The 19,777-nt window shown below is 50.8% G+C and overlaps 1 protein-coding gene across 1 annotated transcript in view; it reads left to right on the top strand.

The window, feature by feature from the left end:
* COL22A1 (collagen type XXII alpha 1 chain) overlaps positions 1-19,777 on the top strand; it is a 221,714-nt gene that overhangs the window by 84,960 nt on the left and 116,977 nt on the right. The window contains 9 exon segments of the mRNA XM_065902959.1: positions 2,558-2,611; positions 3,428-3,481; positions 4,642-4,695; positions 5,328-5,372; positions 10,020-10,073; positions 10,690-10,734; positions 12,343-12,387; positions 12,648-12,677; positions 12,953-13,006. Coding sequence (XP_065759031.1) covers positions 2,558-2,611; positions 3,428-3,481; positions 4,642-4,695; positions 5,328-5,372; positions 10,020-10,073; positions 10,690-10,734; positions 12,343-12,387; positions 12,648-12,677; positions 12,953-13,006 — 435 coding nt within the window.

Raw genomic sequence — 19,777 nt, 5'->3', positions numbered from 1 at the left:
TGGACAGCAATGACAGGGCCGGACGTGCGACAGCCGTGGGTGCAGTGGAGGTTCCGGAACTCCCTGGAGTTCCCTCTGGCATTGTCTCTGAACTCCTCCCTGGCTTCCTTTATTACACGGTCCTGGCAGCTCCGTGCCCTGCTGCCCCTGCAGCCTGTATTCCCGCAGCAGGGGCCCCCGTAGACCTCCCTTCCCCACTTGCAGCCGCCAGGAGACAGACTGGCCTGTGAAGGACTGGGTAACTGACCCCCGGGGCGAGCCTGATCACCCCAGGAGGCCTGATCTTGAGGGTGTCCTTATTCTTTTTGATGTTCCCCTTTTGGGAAATCTTGAATTTCTCTCTCTCGTGTTGTAGGGAAGCAGGATTAAGTGGGTTCGCCCTGGCTACCTGAAAACACACCGCCTTTTGCTTTAGCTCCAAGCAGATGAAACATGGGCCTTGGAGACAGACAGGGCGTCTGGGGAGCTGAGCCCATGCTGTTCCTGACCCCCAGCGTGCTGGCTTGAGCAGAGCGCCTGCCTCCTGAGAGGCCTTGGGGGAACCTCTGATGCTTCCCCAGGGAAGGGGTGCTGGGGAGGGAGAGCAGGGCTGGGTGCCCAGGCTCCCGCTGCCCCAGCCTGCCTCACCGGGCCATGGAACCCCTGGGAGGCCACCAGGAAGCCAGCGTCCTTGTGTGCGTGTGGGCTGCATGTGACGTGAGTGTGAAGCATGGATGTGCTGGGCGGACGAGTTCAGCGCCCTGATGAGCGGAGAGCGCTCAGAGCATGACAGGTCGGGAGTGTGACGTGAAGACAGGCTGTGAGCAGCACAGCTGTAATGTCCTCTTAATATTGTCCATAGTATCCTGTTCGTATTGCTGTTGGCTCTGCCATTAACGCTAATGAAAGCAATGCTAGCTGGTGTCTAGTCGCCATTCCGTATCAGAGAAATTGCTTGCATCTGGACTGGTCGCCTCGTTCAACCTCAGTTGAGTTTCCGAATAGTCAGATGGAGGGACAGGCAGGCAGGGGGTTCATCCCCACGGTGCAGCTGTGGGATTAGAGGGTGAGGAGTCTCTGGCCACAGCTGCCCTTCCCTTATAGGGGTGGACGGGGAGGACAGTCTGACCCTAGCGAGCACCCCGTCAGCTCCCAGTTGTCCCGAGGAAATGGCCACCCAGGCAGTTTACTATGCACATTGCACATGAGTTGTGGCGTCCTTTGCTGGCTGTGGGGGTGCCCCGTGTGGTGTGTGCTTTATATCCAAAATCCCCAGTCACCCTCCCGGTCATCCTGCCGGTCTCACTCGGCACACTTTGAAGAGAGATGAGTGACGCACAGCCTTCCAGGGTGGCTGCCTTTGGGGTTCCATGGCTAGAAAGGTGCAGTTGTGGGCCAGAGATGTCTGTCTGGTTTTCTCTCCGATAGCAGAATGACTTAGAATTTTTGCCCATAGAATGCACTTTGTAGATACTTTTAAAGTGTTTGTGTGTGCGTGCATGCGTGTGCGCGCATGAGTGCAAACATGCGTGTATCTTAATTTCTAAGTAAAACTAGAAATGTGTGATGTTTCTTTGAGAAAATAAAACCTATCTCATGGGCTTATTATGAGAACTAAATAAGAAAATACTTGTAGACGACTTCCTACAGGGTTTAGCCCATAGTGTTATCTAGATATTACTTACAGGTTCATCAGTTCATTTATTCATTGAATGTCCGACATCCTCATTTCACAGATGGAAAAGCCCCAGAGAGAGGCACTGACTTGCTCTGTAGTCCTTGGAAGGTTGATGGAGAGTGGGGAGCGGGATGGAGGTCTTGGTGGAGTCCTTTGATTTGAATGAGACGGTGTGGGAGCTGGATGGGAGCTGAGGGGTCCCCGGGTTCCCTGTTCCTGAGTTGCCCCATCTTGCATCTCCAGGGAGCATGGTGGTGGGATGAGGACGTCCCCACAGCTGCTGAATGAGCATGTGTGCCATATGCTTCCTCTTGATTCACTGGATCGGAGTTTGCCCCAGCTTAAGGAGCACTTTTGATACCTGGCCTAGCCCAGCATTTCTGGTGTGATTTTTCCTCCCAGGGACGCTTGGGTTGTCACACCCGGGGAGTGGTACCTGGCACCCAGGGCCGCTGGAGGACACCCTGCGTCACCCAGGGCAGCCTTCCCGCCCCCAGCAAAGGCTCACCCGCCCGGTGCTGGGGGGCCCAGGTCGAGAACCCTGCTGCGGCCAATGTTCTGCTCTCATGTGTGACCCGGCCCCGGAGTGAGGCGGCCACGTGGCGAGTTACTGAGAGGCAGGGCTGGGGCATCTCACTCCCACTGTCAGGTGCATACAGACCACCCAGAGGTCTTATTCAAACGTGGACCCTGAGGCAGGGGTCTGGAGGGAGACCCGCGAGCCTGCATTTCTTGTCCTCCCCCGGAGGCGTCTGGGCTGCAGATCTGCATGTTGCCACCCTCTGAGTAGGAGCGTCTCGGCCATGATTCCCGCCTGGCGCATCCTCCGCTGCCCCGCGGAGAGCCGTGTCCAGTGCGGTCCTCACCCCATCCTAACCGCTCCTCTCTCTCTCCTCCTAGGGCTCCCTGGGCCTGCCGGGTCCCCCTGGAAGAGACGGCAGCAAAGGCATGCGGGTACGTCTGTTCCCACAGGCCGCCCCGGGCTGGGGGCGTGCTAATCAGAGCCCGTGTCCTCGGTGCCGGGGTGGGTGGTTGGCCTTCGCTAGGGCCAGGCTTTAGCTGGGCCCCTTTGTACCAGGATCTTCCCAGGTCACTGGAGGTCGGCCTGGTAACTATCACCACGTCAGCAGCTCTGGCCACCAGGCATCACCTGGTTGCCCCTGGGAGCTGTTTTCACAGTTGGTTGACCGCTGGTTCTGGGCTCTTGTCCCAGTGCCTGGAACTTGGAGTGGAGCCAGAGGACCCAGTTCTCAGGTCCTCAGTTCGTAGCTCAAGGAGTCAGTGGGGCCCCAGCAGCCCCCGAAGCCCACGTGTCCAACCGGCCTGCCTCCAGTGGGCACTTGACTCCCCCTCTGCCTCCCCGGCCTCTGAGTCGGAACACACCCCGGGACCCCAGGTGGAAGTGATCTCAGCTCAGGAGGGGTCCATCTGACCCGGGATAAAGAGGTCCTCTTTGCCACCTAGAACTCGGTTTGGGTCCTCAGTGGCTCCTTACCATCAACACCAGCCACTGTGCTTTCTCCGCTCTTCCGTCCAGCCCGGTTCTGTGGACCAGCAGAGCCGGAGCCTGTTGGGGGTTCTGGTGATGAAGGCCTGCAGCGAAGATCAGCTCGTTTGCTTGTCGGAGGCACCTCTGGGGGGAGCTCAGGTCTCGGCTCGCCAGCTGTTAGGACACCATTTCCGTGCTGAGATCTAGTTCTGGGAAGGACGTCCCGGGGCCTGGGCCTGAGTCCCCCGGGTTGTGACCTCACACTGTTCTCTGTGCCGCAGGGGGAGCCAGGAGAACCGGGCGAGCCGGGGCTGCCTGGGGAGGTGGGCCTGCGGGTGAGTGTTGCTCTGAGCTCTTCCTCTGATGTTTCTGGGTTTCCCCTGTGGCTTAGATGGTAAAGAACCCACCTGCAGTGTGGGAGAATTGTGTTTGATCCCTGGGTTGGGAAGACCCCCTGGAGAAGGGAAAGGCTACTCACTCCAGTGTTCTCACCTGGAGAATTCCATGGACCTTAGAGTCCACGGGGTCACAAAGAGCAAACGGAGTGACTTTCACTTTCTGATGTTTCTAGTGCACAGATCTCGATGCAAAACCAACTTTTATGGTCCCACTGGACGCCCTGCAGATGCTTCTCATGCAGCCACACACCTGCTCGTGTGTGTGTGTGTACACACCCCTGATGCTTCCTAAATTCTCACAGAAAGTGAATCCTGCCATATTCTGCCATTTAGCTATTCTAACAAGAGACGTGTCTTTCCTCACCAGTACAGATCGATACCTCCGGTTCTCTTAATCAGTGCCTGTTGTTCCATGATATGGATGCATCATGATTTATATAACTTTTCCTCTATTTGTGGCCCTCCAGGTTATTTCTAATTTCGTTTGTTTTCCACAAAAATCAGTAAATGCACGCACCACTGTATTTTTTTGTTTCAGTAGACTAGGTGACAGAAATTGGGGTATCTTTGGCTGAGGAAAAGCACTTTTTAACATTAATGGGTTTTAACAAGTATGGCCAGTTTAGCAGCCTTAAAGCGGCAGCAGTTCCTGGTCCAGGCAGCAGGGGCTCCCGGGCTCGGGACCCCAGGGGGGCTTTGTTGGGATGTGTCTGGGCTGTGCTGGCTCCACGTGAGGCGTGTGTGATGAGCCGCGGGAAGCTGGCCTGTGACCAGGAGCTCTACACGCGTCCTGCCCGGGTCCCGGCATGGCCACCAGATTTCTGCGCCAGCCTCGTGAGAACTCAGAGGCTGCTGTGGAAGTCGAACCGAGCTGCATGTGAATCCTGGCTCCCCCAGGCAGGGGGTGACATGAGCTCTGCGTGGACGGGGACAGCAGAGGTGGGGGTCCCTCTGGGGGACGTTGTGCAGGCGGTACATGGTGGTGGGTGAGGAGCAGCTGTCTCAGCCCCTAACGTGATTATTGACTGTGTCTTCCCTCTGCCTCTGCCGTTTCCTCTCCATCCCCAATCCTCTGCTCTGGGAACTCTCTTCTGCAGGGATCCCAGGGACCGCCTGGACTTCCGGGACCTCCCGGCCCCATCGGAGCTCCGGTAAGTAGAGGCTGCTGCTGGAAGGGGCTCTGTTGCTGTCCTTGGGGAGGGACTGGGACCTGGGCCCGGGGCCCTGTAACAGCCCCCCACCCCACATCTGTGCATAGATGCAACTTGGAGTGTGTGGTCAGAGAGGCCCACACACGTCTCCATCATGTCCGCTTGCAGAGGGGAGGGAGGCCTTTGCACAGGTTCTGGGTGCTTCTCCTAAGGATGGTGGGTGGATGCAGGGCAGGACAGCGTCCCTCTCCCAGGGGAGGCGGAGGAATGTGGCTTCAGGGGACCCTGAGTCTCAGGTTCAATTCCTCAGTCCATGATCGGATGGCGGTGGGGACTGAGTCCGGGGCCACCTTGCTGCGCTTGGCCAGGTGAGCTCAGATCTTATCTAGGAGCACCTGGATAGTCCAGGGACGGGGGGGCCGTCTTGGTCCTGAGAGCAGGGGCTCTCATCCAGGCAGGAGCCCAGCTCACCACCCGGGCTCGAGGGAGCAGGCTGCTGTGGGGAGTGAGACACACAGGAGACAGACCTTCACCACCATCTGAGACGAGCAGGCTGTCCCGGGGCTTCAGGCGCAGCACAGAGAATCTAGATGGGGCTGTCTGCATGTTACTCATCCTCCCTTCCCCTCCAGGGTCTCCATGGAGAACGAGGGGAAAAGGGAGCCTGGGGAGAAAAGGTATTTACAGTGTGCTTCAGTTAGTCGTGCAGCTTTCTGTGGACAGCACGTGTGTGAGCGTGTGTGTGTGTGTGTGTGTGTGTGATCATTGTGTGTGTGTGTGACCTCTGGTGACTGAGGGCTGGTGCAGAGGAGGCATTAGCTTCTGACCCCAAATGTAAACTCTGGGCCCGAAAGGGCATGGGCCCGGTACCTTCAGGGATTGAGATCCCCTTGCAGAGAGAGTTTGGAGTTTCTGGTCCCTGGGTTGGGATTCAAAAAGTTCCAGTTGCTGCTGGGTACTCATATCTTCCTTAGCAACTGGCCTGAGTTCTCCACACCTCAGGGACGCTGACTCTTAGGGGAGGGAGGGAGCGTGGGGACACCTGTGGCCTTGGTGACTCATGCTCAGCCTCGTGGACCGAGCGCTGTGACCTGACCTCAGCTGAGACTCTCCATGCCGAGGCTGGCTGTGCCTTTATGTTGACGCCACCGGGTCACAAGTCATCCGCAGACCAGATCCTTCCATGGGTGGAGTGCTCGGGCTCTGGGGGTGGGGAGAAGGATGGCACACCCCCACCACCTTTCAGGATAGCAGCGGTCATCGAATTCTCAGGAATCCCAGGCCCATCTGCTCACTGGGCTCCTTCAGATCAAGAGCTGGAAATTGGCTCTCGCGCTTAGCTGGGTTCCAGCCCCCTTTTCAGCACCTGCCCTGTTCCGTCTTCCTGGAGTACGTTTCTCTCATTTATAGAAAATGTCTAAATTATTTAGAAATTTAATTTTATTTCAAGCAACTTCACACACGCACACACACATTTGGAAACAGGACAAAAAAAACCCCAAAAACAGCCTGTAATTGCTCCATCCCACTGCAGCTGCAGTCACCACTATGGCTCATTTCTTGATTTCTTGCAAGGCTCACTCCTGTGTCTCCGACATCTTTCATTTTTTCCCCCCAATGTCTTTCTACACCATCACACATGACGTGTTCTGCTTTGCATCCTGTCGTGTTTCCTCTTCCTCCGGGTAGCATCTCCCCTGCCCTGTGCCGCTGTAGAGCTCTATGATTTATCTTAAATGACTGCACAGCGTCCCTGTGTGTGAATAGACCATGATTTATGTGCTCATTCCCCTATTATTGATCAGTGACGATTGTTTCCAGTTTGTCATGATTTAGAAAATACTGCTTTGGTGAACATTTTCACACCAATGCCTTTATTTATTTATTTTTCCCAACTTAGGATGGTTTCCTTGGGCCGCTCCCTTAGAAGGGAGACTGTGGTCAAAGGAAACGACCGTGTCTGTGACTCAGGAAGCGTGTGGCCCTGTGGGTCCCCAAAAGGCTCCTCGGAAGGAGGGGGGCAACAGCCAGGGTGATGCCCCTCACCTCGGGCCCCAAAGCGTGGTTTCTGTTTGGTCAGATATCACAGTCTCATCACTGTAGCTCCAGCAGTGGAATCCCTTGCCCCGTGGTGGTTGGGACTGGTGTCTCTCAGTTCTCTGAAGAGAGTTCTCGTGGCTCCGTGTGTGGTTTTGGATGGAGCACCTCTCTGCGGCCCTCTGCTCCCCCTGTACAAGCTGGGGACAGGAAAGTGACCCTGTGGGTGAGTGTGGGTCCAGGCACAGGCTTGATGAGCAGCCCTAGTGCATGGGGGGACAAGGGTCCGATTTGAAGGCTCCCCCCGGGAGCAGGCAGGGTTTGGAGAACAGACGTGGCAGGCGGGCTGAGCCACAACTCAGGGCCCTGCGGCCGCCGCCTGGCAGGAAAGCTGGGGGAGCAGGGGGTCACCTGCAGGGCAGGCCCTGGAGAGGAAGTCCAGCCGTCGGCCGTCAGCCTCCATCTACAGCGTGGCCCAGAGGAAGCCCTGCATGGTGATTCTAGAGCCAGCTTGCCTGGGTTTCAGGCACAGCTCTGGGGCCTGCAAGCGGTGTGACCTTTGGAGAGTTGATTTCACCTGAGTCTCAAGTCTCCTCAATGTAGAGAGTAGCTGTTACGTAAGGCTGCTATGAGGGTTAAATGACTTAATGTTTGTAAAATGCTTAGAGCAGCGCTGGCAACAGAGGCCGTGTGTGTGGAGGGTGGGAGACGGAGAAGGGGAGAGGCGGAGTAGAGACAGCAGGGCGTAGAGGATTGGCAGGGAGGCATAACCTGAGCGCGCAGAGCTCCGCTTTGAGTCTGATCCCCCGCTCCCTTGACAATGTTCTCGGTGACTCTGGGGGGAGCTGGTTCCTTCTCTGCACCTCTGTCTTCCCATCTGTCAAACCAGACGCTTGGGCTGCATGATCTCTTGGGCTCCTTTCCAGTTCTTATATCTGATGAGTATTTAGAACAGTTTATTTTCTCGCGAACCTCTTAAATTTCTTAAATCAGCAAAAAGGAAGTTTCTGTCTCCCCTCGAGACAGGCTCATCCCACTGCCTGGCCTCCCAGACATGGAGTGCAGCCAGAGAGAGCCAGTGCCTGCCCGCCCACCACCGAGCCCAGCTCTGCCAGCGCCTGTCAGGACCTTCTCTGCGGGCGTGGGGCGGGCGGGCCAGCCTTGCTTTCAGCATCTTCCAGAAATTGCTTGCCAGACACGAGGCGTGCAGGCTCCATTGGCAGAAGGACTTCCTAGTGACTGAGGGGCAGTGAGGCCCGAATGGGTTGTCCATAGGCTGCTGGGCTCGGGACAGTCGGCAGAGTGTACAGTGGGTCTACTCAGTCACAACGAGGGGCGCCCACTCCCTTGGGGCCAGGAGCTGGACACAGCCGCCCCTGCTCTGTCCGGAAGGGCGTGCCCCTGGACAGCTTTGGTGGGGGGATGTGGTGCTGAGCTCCTGCAGTCCCGGGGGGATGCCCTGGGGTCCGGCCCTGTCTGGGGATGGAAACCTGGGTCTTGGAGCACCAGCTTTGGGCTCAGCAGCCCAAGTCTCACCTCAGCCCCACTGCCAGCAATTTGGGAACCTCACTGCAGCTTCTGGCCTCTCTGACCTTTGTCTTGTTCTCCCTGACCCCCCAATACACTTAGAGGCTAGGCTGCTCTGTGCGTGTGTATCTGTCTCTCTCCTGGTGTGTATGTGTGCGTGTGTGTATGTGTGTGAGTATGTGTGTGTTTGGGGGCTCTCTCCTGATGTATGTGTGTCTGCTGTGTCTCTCTGTTCTGTGTGTGTTTGGGGGGCTCTCTCCTTGTGTGTGTGTGTCTGTTGTGTCTCTGTTGTGTGTGTGTGTTTGGGGGCTCTCTCCTGGTGTGTGTGTGTCTGTTGTGTCTCTCTGTTGTGTGTGTGTGTTTGGGGGCTCTCTCCTGGTGTGTGTGTGTCTGCTGTGTCTCTGTTGTGTGTGTGTGTTTGGGGGGCTCTCTGCTGGTGTGTGTGTGTCTGTTGTGTCTCTCTGTTGTGTGTGTGTTTGGTGGCTCTCTCCTGGTGTGTGTGTGTCTGTTGTGTCTCTTTTGTGTGTGTGTGTGTTTGGGGGGCTCTCTCCTGGTGTGTGTGTGTGTCTGCTGTGTCTCTGTTGTGTGTGTGTGTTTGGGGGGCTTTCTCCTGGTGTGTGCATGTGTGTGTGTGTGTTTGGGGGCTCTCTCCTCGTGTGTGTGCGTGTCTGCTGTGTCTCTGTTGTGTGTGTGTGTTTGGGGGGCTTTCTCCTGGTGTGTGCGTGTGTGTGTGTGTGTGTGTGTGTTTGGGGGCTCTCTCCTGGTGGGTGTGTGTCTGTTGTGTCTCTCTGGTGTGTGTGTGTTTGGGGGGCTCTCTCCTGGTGGGTGTGTGTCTGTTGTGTCTCTCTGGTGTGTGTGTGTTTGGGGGGCTCTCTCCTGGTGGGTGTGTGTCTGTTGTGTCTCTGTTGTGTGTGTGTGTTTGGGGGCTCTCTCCTGGTGTGTGTGTGTCTGCTGTGTCTCTGTTGTGTGTGTGTGTTTGGGGGGCTCTCTCCTGGTGTGTGTGTGTGTGTGTGTGTGTGTGTGTTTGGGGGGCTCTCTCCTGGTGGGTGTGTGTCTGCTGTGTCTCTGTTGTGTGTGTGTGTTTGGGGGGCTCTCTCCTGGTGTGTGTGTGTGTGTGTGTGTGTGTGTTTGGGGGTCTCTCTCCTGGTGGGTGTGTGTCTGTTGTGTCTCTCTGGTGTGTGTGTGTTTGGGGGGCTGTCTCCTGGTGTGTGTGTGTGTGTGTTTGGGGGGCTCTCTCCTGGTGGGTGTGTGTCTGTTGTGTCTCTCTGGTGTGTGTGTGTTTGGGGGGCTCTCTCCTGGTGTGTGTGTGTGTGTGTGTGTGTGTTTGGGGGGCTCTCTCCTGGTGTGTGTGTGTGTGTGTGTGTGTGTGTGTGTTTGGGGGGCTGTCTCCTGGTGTGTGTGTGTCTGCTGTGTCTCTGTTGTGTGTGTGTGTTTGGGGGGCTTTCTCCTGGTGTGTGTGTGTGTGTGTGTGTTTGGGGGGCTCTCTCCTGGTGTGTGTGTGTCTGTTGTGTCTCTCTGGTGTGTGTGTGTTTGGGGGGCTCTCTCCTGGTGGGTGTGTGTCTGTTGTGTCTCTCTGGGGTGTGTGTGTTTGGGGGGCTCCTGGTGTGTGTGTGTGTGTGTGTGTTTGGGGGGCTCTCCCCGGGTGCCTGGTGGAGAGCAGAGCCCAGCTGACCAGGAGTGCCTTTGCTGGTCCTCGTTCCTGTGACACTGACCCTGGGCCTGTCCCTCTGTTGTTCATCTCACTTTCCTTCGTTTGCCAGGGGGAGCGAGGCCTGGACGGGTTCCCCGGGAAGCCGGGGGAGACTGGTGAGCAGGTAGGTGGGTAGGACAGGCTGGGGCCTGGGTCGGCCTGTAGGGCCCGCGGGCTTCAGTCTGTGTCCTGCTCGGCCGGGGGCTCCAGGAGGCTTAGTGACCAGCCCCCAGCTTGCCGCTCACCGGCTCCTCCACGCCAGAGTGGAGGGATCCCAGAGAACACACCGCTTTAAAACCGGTCTAGCCTTAGTTTCACGGCAGCTGGTCATTAATGGAAAGACCGCAGGTGATGTGCGTATGTTCAAAGTGATGCATGAATTGCAGTCCTGTCCCCAAGACTAAAAGATTACAGATAGCCCAGATGCTCATAAATAAGAAACAAGTTGAGTAAATTAGGGTCTGTATTAAATAGATAGAGGCAATAATATGAAGCTGTGCAAATTAACGAAACTCTTAATGTCCTGATACGGGTGTTCTGTGAGATGCATCCGTGAGTCCAAAGCGGACCACATGGAGATGTGGGCCTGAGTTAACTTTATAGCGACAAATGCAGTCTGGGAAAACTTGTCGAGGGAACCTTCTGGGGAAAAGGCCAGGAACAGATCTGGAGGTGTGTTACCCTCAGCCCTGCCTTCTCCACTCACTCCCCTGACAGACCCCATGTTCTTCTCTCTCTAGGGAAGACCCGGTCCTCCCGGCGAGCCAGGGCCCCAGGGGCAGAAGGTAAGCCAGGTGCTGGGGTGGGAGATGGCCCCTGATGAGCAGGTGTGGAGCTGCTCCCTGGAACAAATCGAGGCCTGTGTTTTGGGGGGTGTCTGTGTTGGAGTTCTGGGAACAAAGTGCAGACAGAGGTGGTGAATCGTGCATTAGAACTCAGCCTACAAGAAACTTCTGGTTATTGTATTTAAACATTATTTTCCATTTCAGGGAATAAAAATCCATCTAAAAAACAAATGAAAATAACCCATTATATAACATTTGGACATATATTAAAATATTGTGCTACTTAAATGGCTTTTCGGGCTAAGGCAGAGTAGGAACATATCCAAAAAAAATCTTACAAACTCCTTTTCCTCTTTCTCCTTCTCTTCTTTGCAACATTTACTTTTTTTTTTAAAGCCAGAATTATAATTCTGAAAATGTGCTGGGTATTTCATATATAAAATAGAGGTTGCATCTCATCCTGCTGGTCATCTGTGTTAGAACATTTTCACAACAAGGCTTACTAACTCAGTGAATTTGCTGCTTAGGATTTCTGTAATGCAAAGAACTGCATGTAAAATTGTGAAGTGCTATGAAAATGTATGAAGATGATAACCTTGAAAGGCCTTCAGGGTCACAAAGGAAATGGAGAAGGCATGCTGTGCTCTGGATTTATAGCAGGAGGGGTGATGAGACCTAGCCCTGCATTTAGTACAAGAGAAAGTTTCTTTCAGATGCTTAGACCGTTAAGAAGGACATCAGACTTTGGGTCTGAGAACAGCCAGGAGAGAGGTGGGGCATTGGGGGGAACCCGGCTAAAGGGAGGAGGGCTGAACCAGAGATGTTTGCATGCGCTCAGCGCCTCCCTGCAGAGCGCAGGTCAAGGTCGCTGCCCGACTCAGATGCCCTCCCAGCACATACTGAAAACAAAGGAAAAGAAAAAGGCTGCTCTGACTCCTTCCAGAAACAGGGTATAGTTATAAATAAATAAGACACCTGTGGGCTGAGAAAGCTTCTCTTTAGCAGTGATGGCTGGAGAAGGTTGATCTCTTCCAGACTTGCTCACTTGAACTTCAGTTCTTGCCTAATTATTCTCTCTGTCTAAATATTTTTAGAGTTGAGATTTATATTGTTCTGTTATCCTGGTGTCAGGATTTTAATGTATTCTTGCAGTTTTCTTGACACTGAAGATGCTAAATCCTAAAATAAGTGGTTTATTTCAAGTCACTAAGAGGGGATGGTTCTTAAAGTTTGGATCTAGGTGACAGCTCTTTCCCACTACTGCGTGTGTGTGTGTGTGAATTATAAATTCCAACCCCCCCCCCCCCCCATTTACAGAGGTGTTTGTCCCCTTATGATTGGGAGATAGCTGAGTTTTCATTGCTTATTATGATGAATGTAGCAAAAGTGGGAAGACAAGGTCCAAGGGCCATGGTGTGATTTGGAGCATTTATTGGAAGAGTCTAGAAACCAGAAGTTCTTGGGTGATGATACAATGACTCTCAACTCATGTTGAAGGAATGTTACTGGGGCAGATCTTGGCTGCTTTGCAATTTGAAACAGTCTTTGGGGCCATAGCTCAAAATCACAACAGTTCCCTGTAATGAAATGTCTGTCATTTCTCCGCAGGGTGCCGCGGGTCCTGCAGGCCCCCCTGGGGTTCCAGGCTCTGTGGTAAGTGGTGCAGCCCCTAGAGGTTAAAATCCCAGGCTCGGACCCTGATCGGATTGTGTAGGTGGGAGAGTTGTTGCCTCTGAGAATGAGGTGGAACTCTTCTGATGACATGAGCTGGCTCTGAGGCTCTTGCACACTGAAAATGGGATAAAATCAGAGAAAAGTCGGAAATGGCTGTACAAGATGCTCCCTGTGGAGTGGAGTGAGGGTGCCTATTGGGAAGAAGCCACCAGCTTTCTGACGTCTGGTTTGTCCTCCAGGTGCAGAGAGAGGGCCTGAAGGGCGAGCAGGTAAGCGGGCTGTGGGTTCTCTTGCCGTGGGGCCCTGGGTGGTGGTAGAGATAGAAAGGCCACCAGCGTGGGGGCTAGACTGTTTGCTGAGCTCAGATGGAGCCCTTCAGAGACGGGTCGGATTGACTGTCCACCAGGAATGCTGGTTCCCACCAGTGTCTCTGCGTCCCTGCCGGGAACTTGGGAAGAAGACAGTTGGCAGAGGGTCCTGGTTGGAGGCCTGGAACATGAGGAGGAGGCCTCATGGCTAATTCGTGTTTGGCTTGTGTTACCAGGGAGCCCCCGGACCACGGGGTCCCCAGGGCCTACCTGGGCCACCAGGCGCTCCGGTAAGTCATCCCCCACCCCCCCCACCCAGCCTGGGGTCCACTCTGAACACCTCTAAGTCTGCAAAGTCTTGGCCATTCTCTCTGCTGAGTGCAGCATTATTTCAGAGGCTCATCCCATCACCTTGAGTGACAGGGGTTATTTATTCTCAGCATCTAGCACAGGAGACGCTGGGCGTTGAAGACTGAAATCAGTGGGCATGAGTCAGGCATTAGCAACTTTGGTCAAAGCCCAGGCAGCCTGACTCCAGAGTCCCCAGGCCCACACTGGTGCTCAGTCTGGTGTTTCAGCTTCCTTTGAGATAAAATAGAATAAAACATTGGGCACTTCAACGCCAGTTGAATCATTTCCAATGCACATTTGCTTTTTGCTTGGTTCTAATTAATACTGACACTGAAGTGACTTGGAACACTTCAGCCTTCGGTTTTTCCCTCTGTTAAGAATTTAATGTTAAGAATAACCATTTGGGAAGAGGCCATTCACAGGGACTCTGTGATCATTTGTGATGTGAGTTCAGATACTAAGGATAATGAATACGAATCAGTCAATTCCACATGTCGGTGGTTGAATCAGGTCCCTTTTGGTAACATACTTCTGCTTCTTTCAAGTGACTATTTCATTGAAGGAAATAAATCTTATTTTGAAATGCCCATAGATCATATTTAAAGTAAATCAGATTTATAATAAGTCAGATTTATAGTCAGATTTACAGTAAAGCCCATTCCTCGTTAGGATAAATTTGCATATTTTTGCTGGGTTAAAACTAGAAGAAACTTAGAAGATGTCTTTTGCTGTTATTCAGTCATTCAGTCATGTCTGACTCTTTGCAACCCCATGGACTGCAGCATGCCAGGCTTCCCTGTCTTTCGCCATCTTCCCAGAGTTTGCTTAGACTCACGTCCTTTGATTTGATGATGCCATCCAACCATCTCATTCTCTATCACCTCCTCCCACTCCTGCCCTCAATCTTTCCCAGCATCAGGATCTTTGCCAACGAGTTGGCTCTTCTCACCAGGTGGCCAAAGTATTGGAGCTTCAGCATCAGTCCTTCCAGTGAAAATTCAGGGTTGATTTCCTTTAGAATTGAGAAGATGTTTAATTTCAGTATAATTAGAAAAATTTCACATTAAAAAATTCAGGTTACAATAACTTTCCTTCTGTCTCTATAACCTTAGATACCTTGCTTAAACCCTTCTGAGACGTGATTTCCAAATCTCTCCACTATTGTCAGTATGTTGAGAGATTTTAAGTAGATAACATGGGTAATATAGTGTGCTCAGATCAGTAATTGGCAAGTATTGATTATCTGTGTTGTAATACACCTTGTATGCAAACATATGCATAGTAAGTTTGGAAGGGTGAAGTTGTTTTTTTAATCAGTGAAACTAAGCCATGCCGTGTGGGGCCACCCAAGACGGACGGGTCATGGTGGAGAGGTCTGACAGAATGCGGTCCACTGGAGAAGGGAATGGCAAACCACTTCAGTATTCTTGCCTTAAGAACCCCACGAACAGCATGAAAAGGCGAAATGATAGGACACTGAAAGAGGAACTCCCCAGGTTGGTAGGTGTCCAATATGCTACTGGAGATCAGTGGAGAAATAGCTCCAGAAAGAATGAAGGGATGGAGCCAAAGCAAAAACAATACCCAGTTGTGGATGTGACTGGTGATAGAAGCAAGGTCCGATGCTATAAAGAGCAATATTGCATAGGAACCTGGAATGTTAGGTCCATGAATCAAGGCAAATTGGAAGTGGTCAAACAGGAGATGGCAAGAGTGAACGTCAAAATTCTAGGATTAAGTGAACTAAGATGGACTGGAATGGGTGAATTTAACTCAGATGACCATATATCTACTACTGTGGGCAGGAATCCCTTAGAAGAAATGGAGTAGCCATCATGGTCAACAAAAGAGTCCAAAATGCAGTACTTTGATGCAATCTCAAAAATGACAGAATGATCTCTGTTCATTTCCAAGGCAAACCATTCAATATCATGGTAATCCCCAACCAGTAATGCTGAAGAAGCTGAAGTTGAATGGTTCTATGAAGACCTAAAAGACCTTTTAGAACTAACACCCAAAAAAGATGCCCTTTTCATTATAGGGGAATGGAATACAAAAGTAGGAAGTCAAGAAACACCTGGAGTAACAGGCATGTTTGGCTTTGGAGTATGGAATGAAGCAGGGCAAAGGCTAACAGAGTTTTGTCAAGAGAACGCACTGGTCATGGCAAACACCCTCTTCCAACAACACAAGAGAAGACTCTACACATGTATATCACCAGATGGTCAACACTGAAATCAGATTGATTATATTCTTTGCAGCCAAAGATGAAAAAGCTCTATACAGTCAGCAAAAACAAGACTGGGAACTGACTGTGGCTCAGATCATGAACTCCTTATTGCCAAATTCAGGCTTAAATTGAATAAAGTAGGGAAAACCACTAGACCATTCAGGTATGACCTAAATCAAATCCCTTATGATTATACAGTGGAAGTGAGAAATAGATTTAAGGGACTAGATCTGATAGACAAAGTACCTGATGAATTATGGACAGAGGTTCATGACATTGTACAGAAGACAGGATTAAGACCATCCACATGGAAAAGAATGCAAAAAAGCAAAATGGCTGTCTGAGGAGGCCTTACAAATAGCAGTGAAAAGCAAAGGAGTAAAGGAAAGATGTTCCCATCTGAATGCAGAGTTCCAAAAAATAGCAAGGAGAGATAAAAACGCCTTCCTCAGTGGTCAATGCAAAGAAATAGAGGAAAACAACAGAATGGGAAAGACTAGAGATCTCGTCAAGAAAATTAGAGATACAAAGGGAGCATTTCATGCAAAGATGGGTTCAATAAAGGGCAGAAATTGTATGGACCTAACAGAAGCAGAAGATGTTAAAAAGAGGTGGCAAGAATGTATAGAACTGTACAAAAAAGATCTTCATGACCCAGATAATCACAATAGTGTGATCACTCACCTAGAGCCAGACATCTTGGAATGTGAAGTCAAGTGGGCCTTAGAAAGTATCACTATGAACAAAGCTATTGGAGGTGATGGAATTCCAGTTGAGCTGTTTCAAATCCGGAAAGATGATGCTATGAAAGTGCTGCACTCAATATGCCAGCAAATTTGGAAAACTCAGCAGTGGCCACAGGACTGGAAAAGGTCAGTTTTCATTCCAATCCCAAAGAAAGGCAATGCTCAAACTACCACACAATTGCACTCATCTCACACGCTAGTAAAGTAATGCTCAAAATTCTCCAAACCAGGCTTCAGCAATACGTGAACCATGAACTCACAGATGTTCAAGCTGGTTTTAGAAAAGGTAGAGGAACCAGAGATCAAATTGCCAACATCCGCTGGACCATTGAAAAAGCAAGAGAGTTCCAGAAAAACATCTATTTCTGCTTTATTGACTATGCCAAAGCCTTTGACTGTGTGGATCACAATAAACTGTGGAAAATTCTGAAGGAGATGGGAATACCAGACCACCTGACCTGCCTCTTGAGAAACCTATATGCAGGTTAGGAAGCAACAGTTAGAACTGGACATGGAACAACAGACTGGTTCCAAATAGTAAAAGGAGTATGTCAAAGCTGTATATTGTCACTCTGCTTATTTAACTTATATGCAGAGTATATCATGGGAAACGCTGGGCTGGAAGAAGCACAAGCTGGAATCAAGGTTGCCAAGAGAAATATCAATAACCTCAGATATGCAGATGGCATCAACCTTATGGCAGAAAGTGAAGAGGAACTAAAAAGCCTCTTGATGAAAGTGAAGGAGGAGAGTGAAAAAGTTGACTTAAAGCTCAACATTCAGAAAACTAAGATCATGGCATCTGATCTCATCACTTCATGGGAAATAGATGGGGAAACAGTGGAAGCAGTGTCAGACTTTATTTTTTTGGGCTCCAAGATCACTGCAGATGGTGATTGCAACCATGAAATTAAAAGACGCTTACTCCTTGGAAGGAAAGTTATGACCAACCTAGATAGCATATTTAAAAGCAGAGACATTACTTTGCCAACAAAGATCTGTCTAGTCAAGGCTATGGTTTTTCCAGTGGTCATGTATGGATGTGAGAGTTGGACTGTGAAGAAAGCTGAGCACTGAAAAATTGATGCTTTTGAATTGTGGTGTTGGAGAAGACTCTTGAGAGTCCCTTGGACTGCAAGGAGATCGAACCAGTCCATCCTAAAGGAGATCAGTCCTGGGTGTTCATTGAAAGGACTGATGCTGAAGCTGAAACTCCAGTACTTTGGCCACCTTATATGAAGAGTTGACTCATTGGAAAAGACCCTAATGCTGCGAGGCATTGGGGACAGAAGGAGAAGGGGATGACAGAGGATGAGATGGCTGGATGGCATCACCGACTTGATGGACATGAATTTGGATAAACTCTGGGAGTTGGTGATGGACAGGGAGGCCTGGCGTGCTGTGATTCATTGAGTCGCAAAGAGTCAGACACGACTGAACGACTGAACTGAACTGATAAGTAAGTAGCTTGCACAAAGTCACATACCTTAAAAGCAAGACTGAGATTTGAACCCAGATCCATCTGACAGTCTAGCCCATGCTCTTTTCACCCCTGAGTGCCCAGTGCAGCAATACCTCCTCCAAGTTGCACAGAGCAGAGTGACTTTACCTCCTGGTTCCCGTAAGGATTGAGAAGGTAACAATGCCCAGGACTGCTTATTCCCAAGGCAGCCTTCTTGATTTCTCATTCGGGGGCCTGGGATGTACTAATGGCAGTTTCCCCTTGTATGTAAAATTTGATAAATGAGGGAGGCAAGGAAGAAACCTCAAACAAGGCTGGAGATGCAGGGATGAAAGCACATAGACTGAATTCGTAGTTTAATGAAAAGAGTGTGAAGAATAAATAATTGTGAGTTGACACTTGTAACGAGGATTCAAGTGTTTTGTGTCATTCCTGCAGGCCATTTTCTAGAATAAGGAGAGGGTCCTGAACCCATGGTTCTTGCAAATACTGGACTACTGCAACCCTGCAGTTCAGTGGAGCTGTCCGTGGTCCTGAAGAGGGTTTCGGGGCTAGATGCTCTTGACAGAATGGGATTGAGTACAGTGCATGGTGTTGGTGATGAAGTTCCCTTGGAAGGAGTTCAAACCGCCAATAGCCTACCTAAAGACTTCGTGAAAATTGAGGAACAGTGATGAAAGGCCTAGAGTGTGAGGTTCTTAAGGCCAGGGCCAGTATCTCTCCCATCTCTCAAGTCCACAGTTTATCACATGGTGGGAACTTAATACATGCTTCTGGAGGAGTGACCCACAGCAAGTATTTAAGAGGGATGTCAAAGTGAGACCTGATTGCATTTGAGCTCATAAGGAGCACTGTGGCCATGGAAGACACTTGGGATGAGGAGCCCCAGAGCGTTGGTTTCATGTCCCAGTTCATCCACTGAGTAGCTTTGGGTCTTGATGACATCACTCTACCGTCTTATCCTCTTCTGTTTTCCTGACTTGGAAATCATCATCACTGATGTCACCTCCTTCATTAATGTGCTGTGAGAGTTAAATGGGTGATTGTAGGAAGCACTGCTCTAGGAAGCCTTATTAAGCCCAATACAGAGATCAGTTGTTATTTCTGGCTTTTCTGAATCCCCAGCAGCACCTGGCCCAGGGCCTTCTGCAGAGCAGTGGCTCCCTAAGTATTCATTAGATTGAATGAGAGCAAAAGCTTGGCTTCAGCAGCTTCTGTTGAGAAGGGAAAACTTTGAGTTTGTGACAAGCCATCCCAGAGTGGAAAGTACATCCCATTCTCTAAGTAGAAACAGCATGCAGCATTCTGCATCCAGATGCTGGGAGTCACTGAGGAGGAGTGCATCTTTCATCCTTTCCCCAAGATGAAACGGGTTCTGGTAGTTGTATCAATGTTTGATTGAATGTAATAAAGAAGGACCAGCTGGGCAGATCAAATGTGAGACATTTCTTGATGCTTCATGAAAACTCACCTCTGCAGGGGCTTCCCTTGAAGTGTGCCCTGATCTCACTGGAATAATCCTTGTGAGAAAGGGATATTTAAACCTTTAACTACTATAGTTGGTACAGTCATATGTTCGTTTTAATGGTGTTATTAAGAGAAAAGACCTTAAACCTCAATACAGTTCTGTAACTTAATAGTTATGCAAAATGTGACAATAATAGCTGTTTGTATGACAGTCACAGACTCGCTTCCCAGGTTCAGGGGGTAAATAATCCCCTGCTTGCCAATGCAGAAGACATAGGAGACACAGATTCAATCCCTGGGTCAGGAAGATCCCCTGTAGACAGAAATGGCAGCCCACTCCAGCATTCTTGCCTGGGAAATCCCATGGATGGGGAGCTCACAGGCTCCAGTCCATGAGGCTACAAAGAGCTAGACACGATTGAGTGAACAACAACAACAACATTATTATTGAAAACGAGGAAACTGAAGTGCAGAGAGGGAGTTGTTGGCCCAAATTCACTGATAAAGTTGGTGATAGGGTCTCAGAGCTGAACGTTTCATTTTCTGATCCACATTTCATGCCGTGTTCTAGGCGATGTCATCATGCCTGTGAGTATAAACCAGGGTGCTGTCAGGAGATCGGGTGTGTGTCAGGGCCTTTGTACCCACTCCTCACATTGTCCTCACGGCCACTCAGCAGAAGGTATATTATCCTCATGTTGGAGATGAGCTGACTGAGGTTCAAGAATGCCCAGTGTACACATCTGAGATCAGGCGGGAGATCCATAGTGAGGGGTTAGAGGGCAGGACTTTACTTCAACATGAC

Source organism: Muntiacus reevesi, chromosome 12 (genome assembly GCF_963930625.1).
Source record: "Muntiacus reevesi chromosome 12, mMunRee1.1, whole genome shotgun sequence".
In the NCBI taxonomy this organism is placed as follows: Eukaryota; Metazoa; Chordata; class Mammalia; order Artiodactyla; family Cervidae; genus Muntiacus; species Muntiacus reevesi.
Note: the sequence above shows the minus strand (reverse complement) of the source record. Positions and strands in the feature narration are given on the sequence as shown.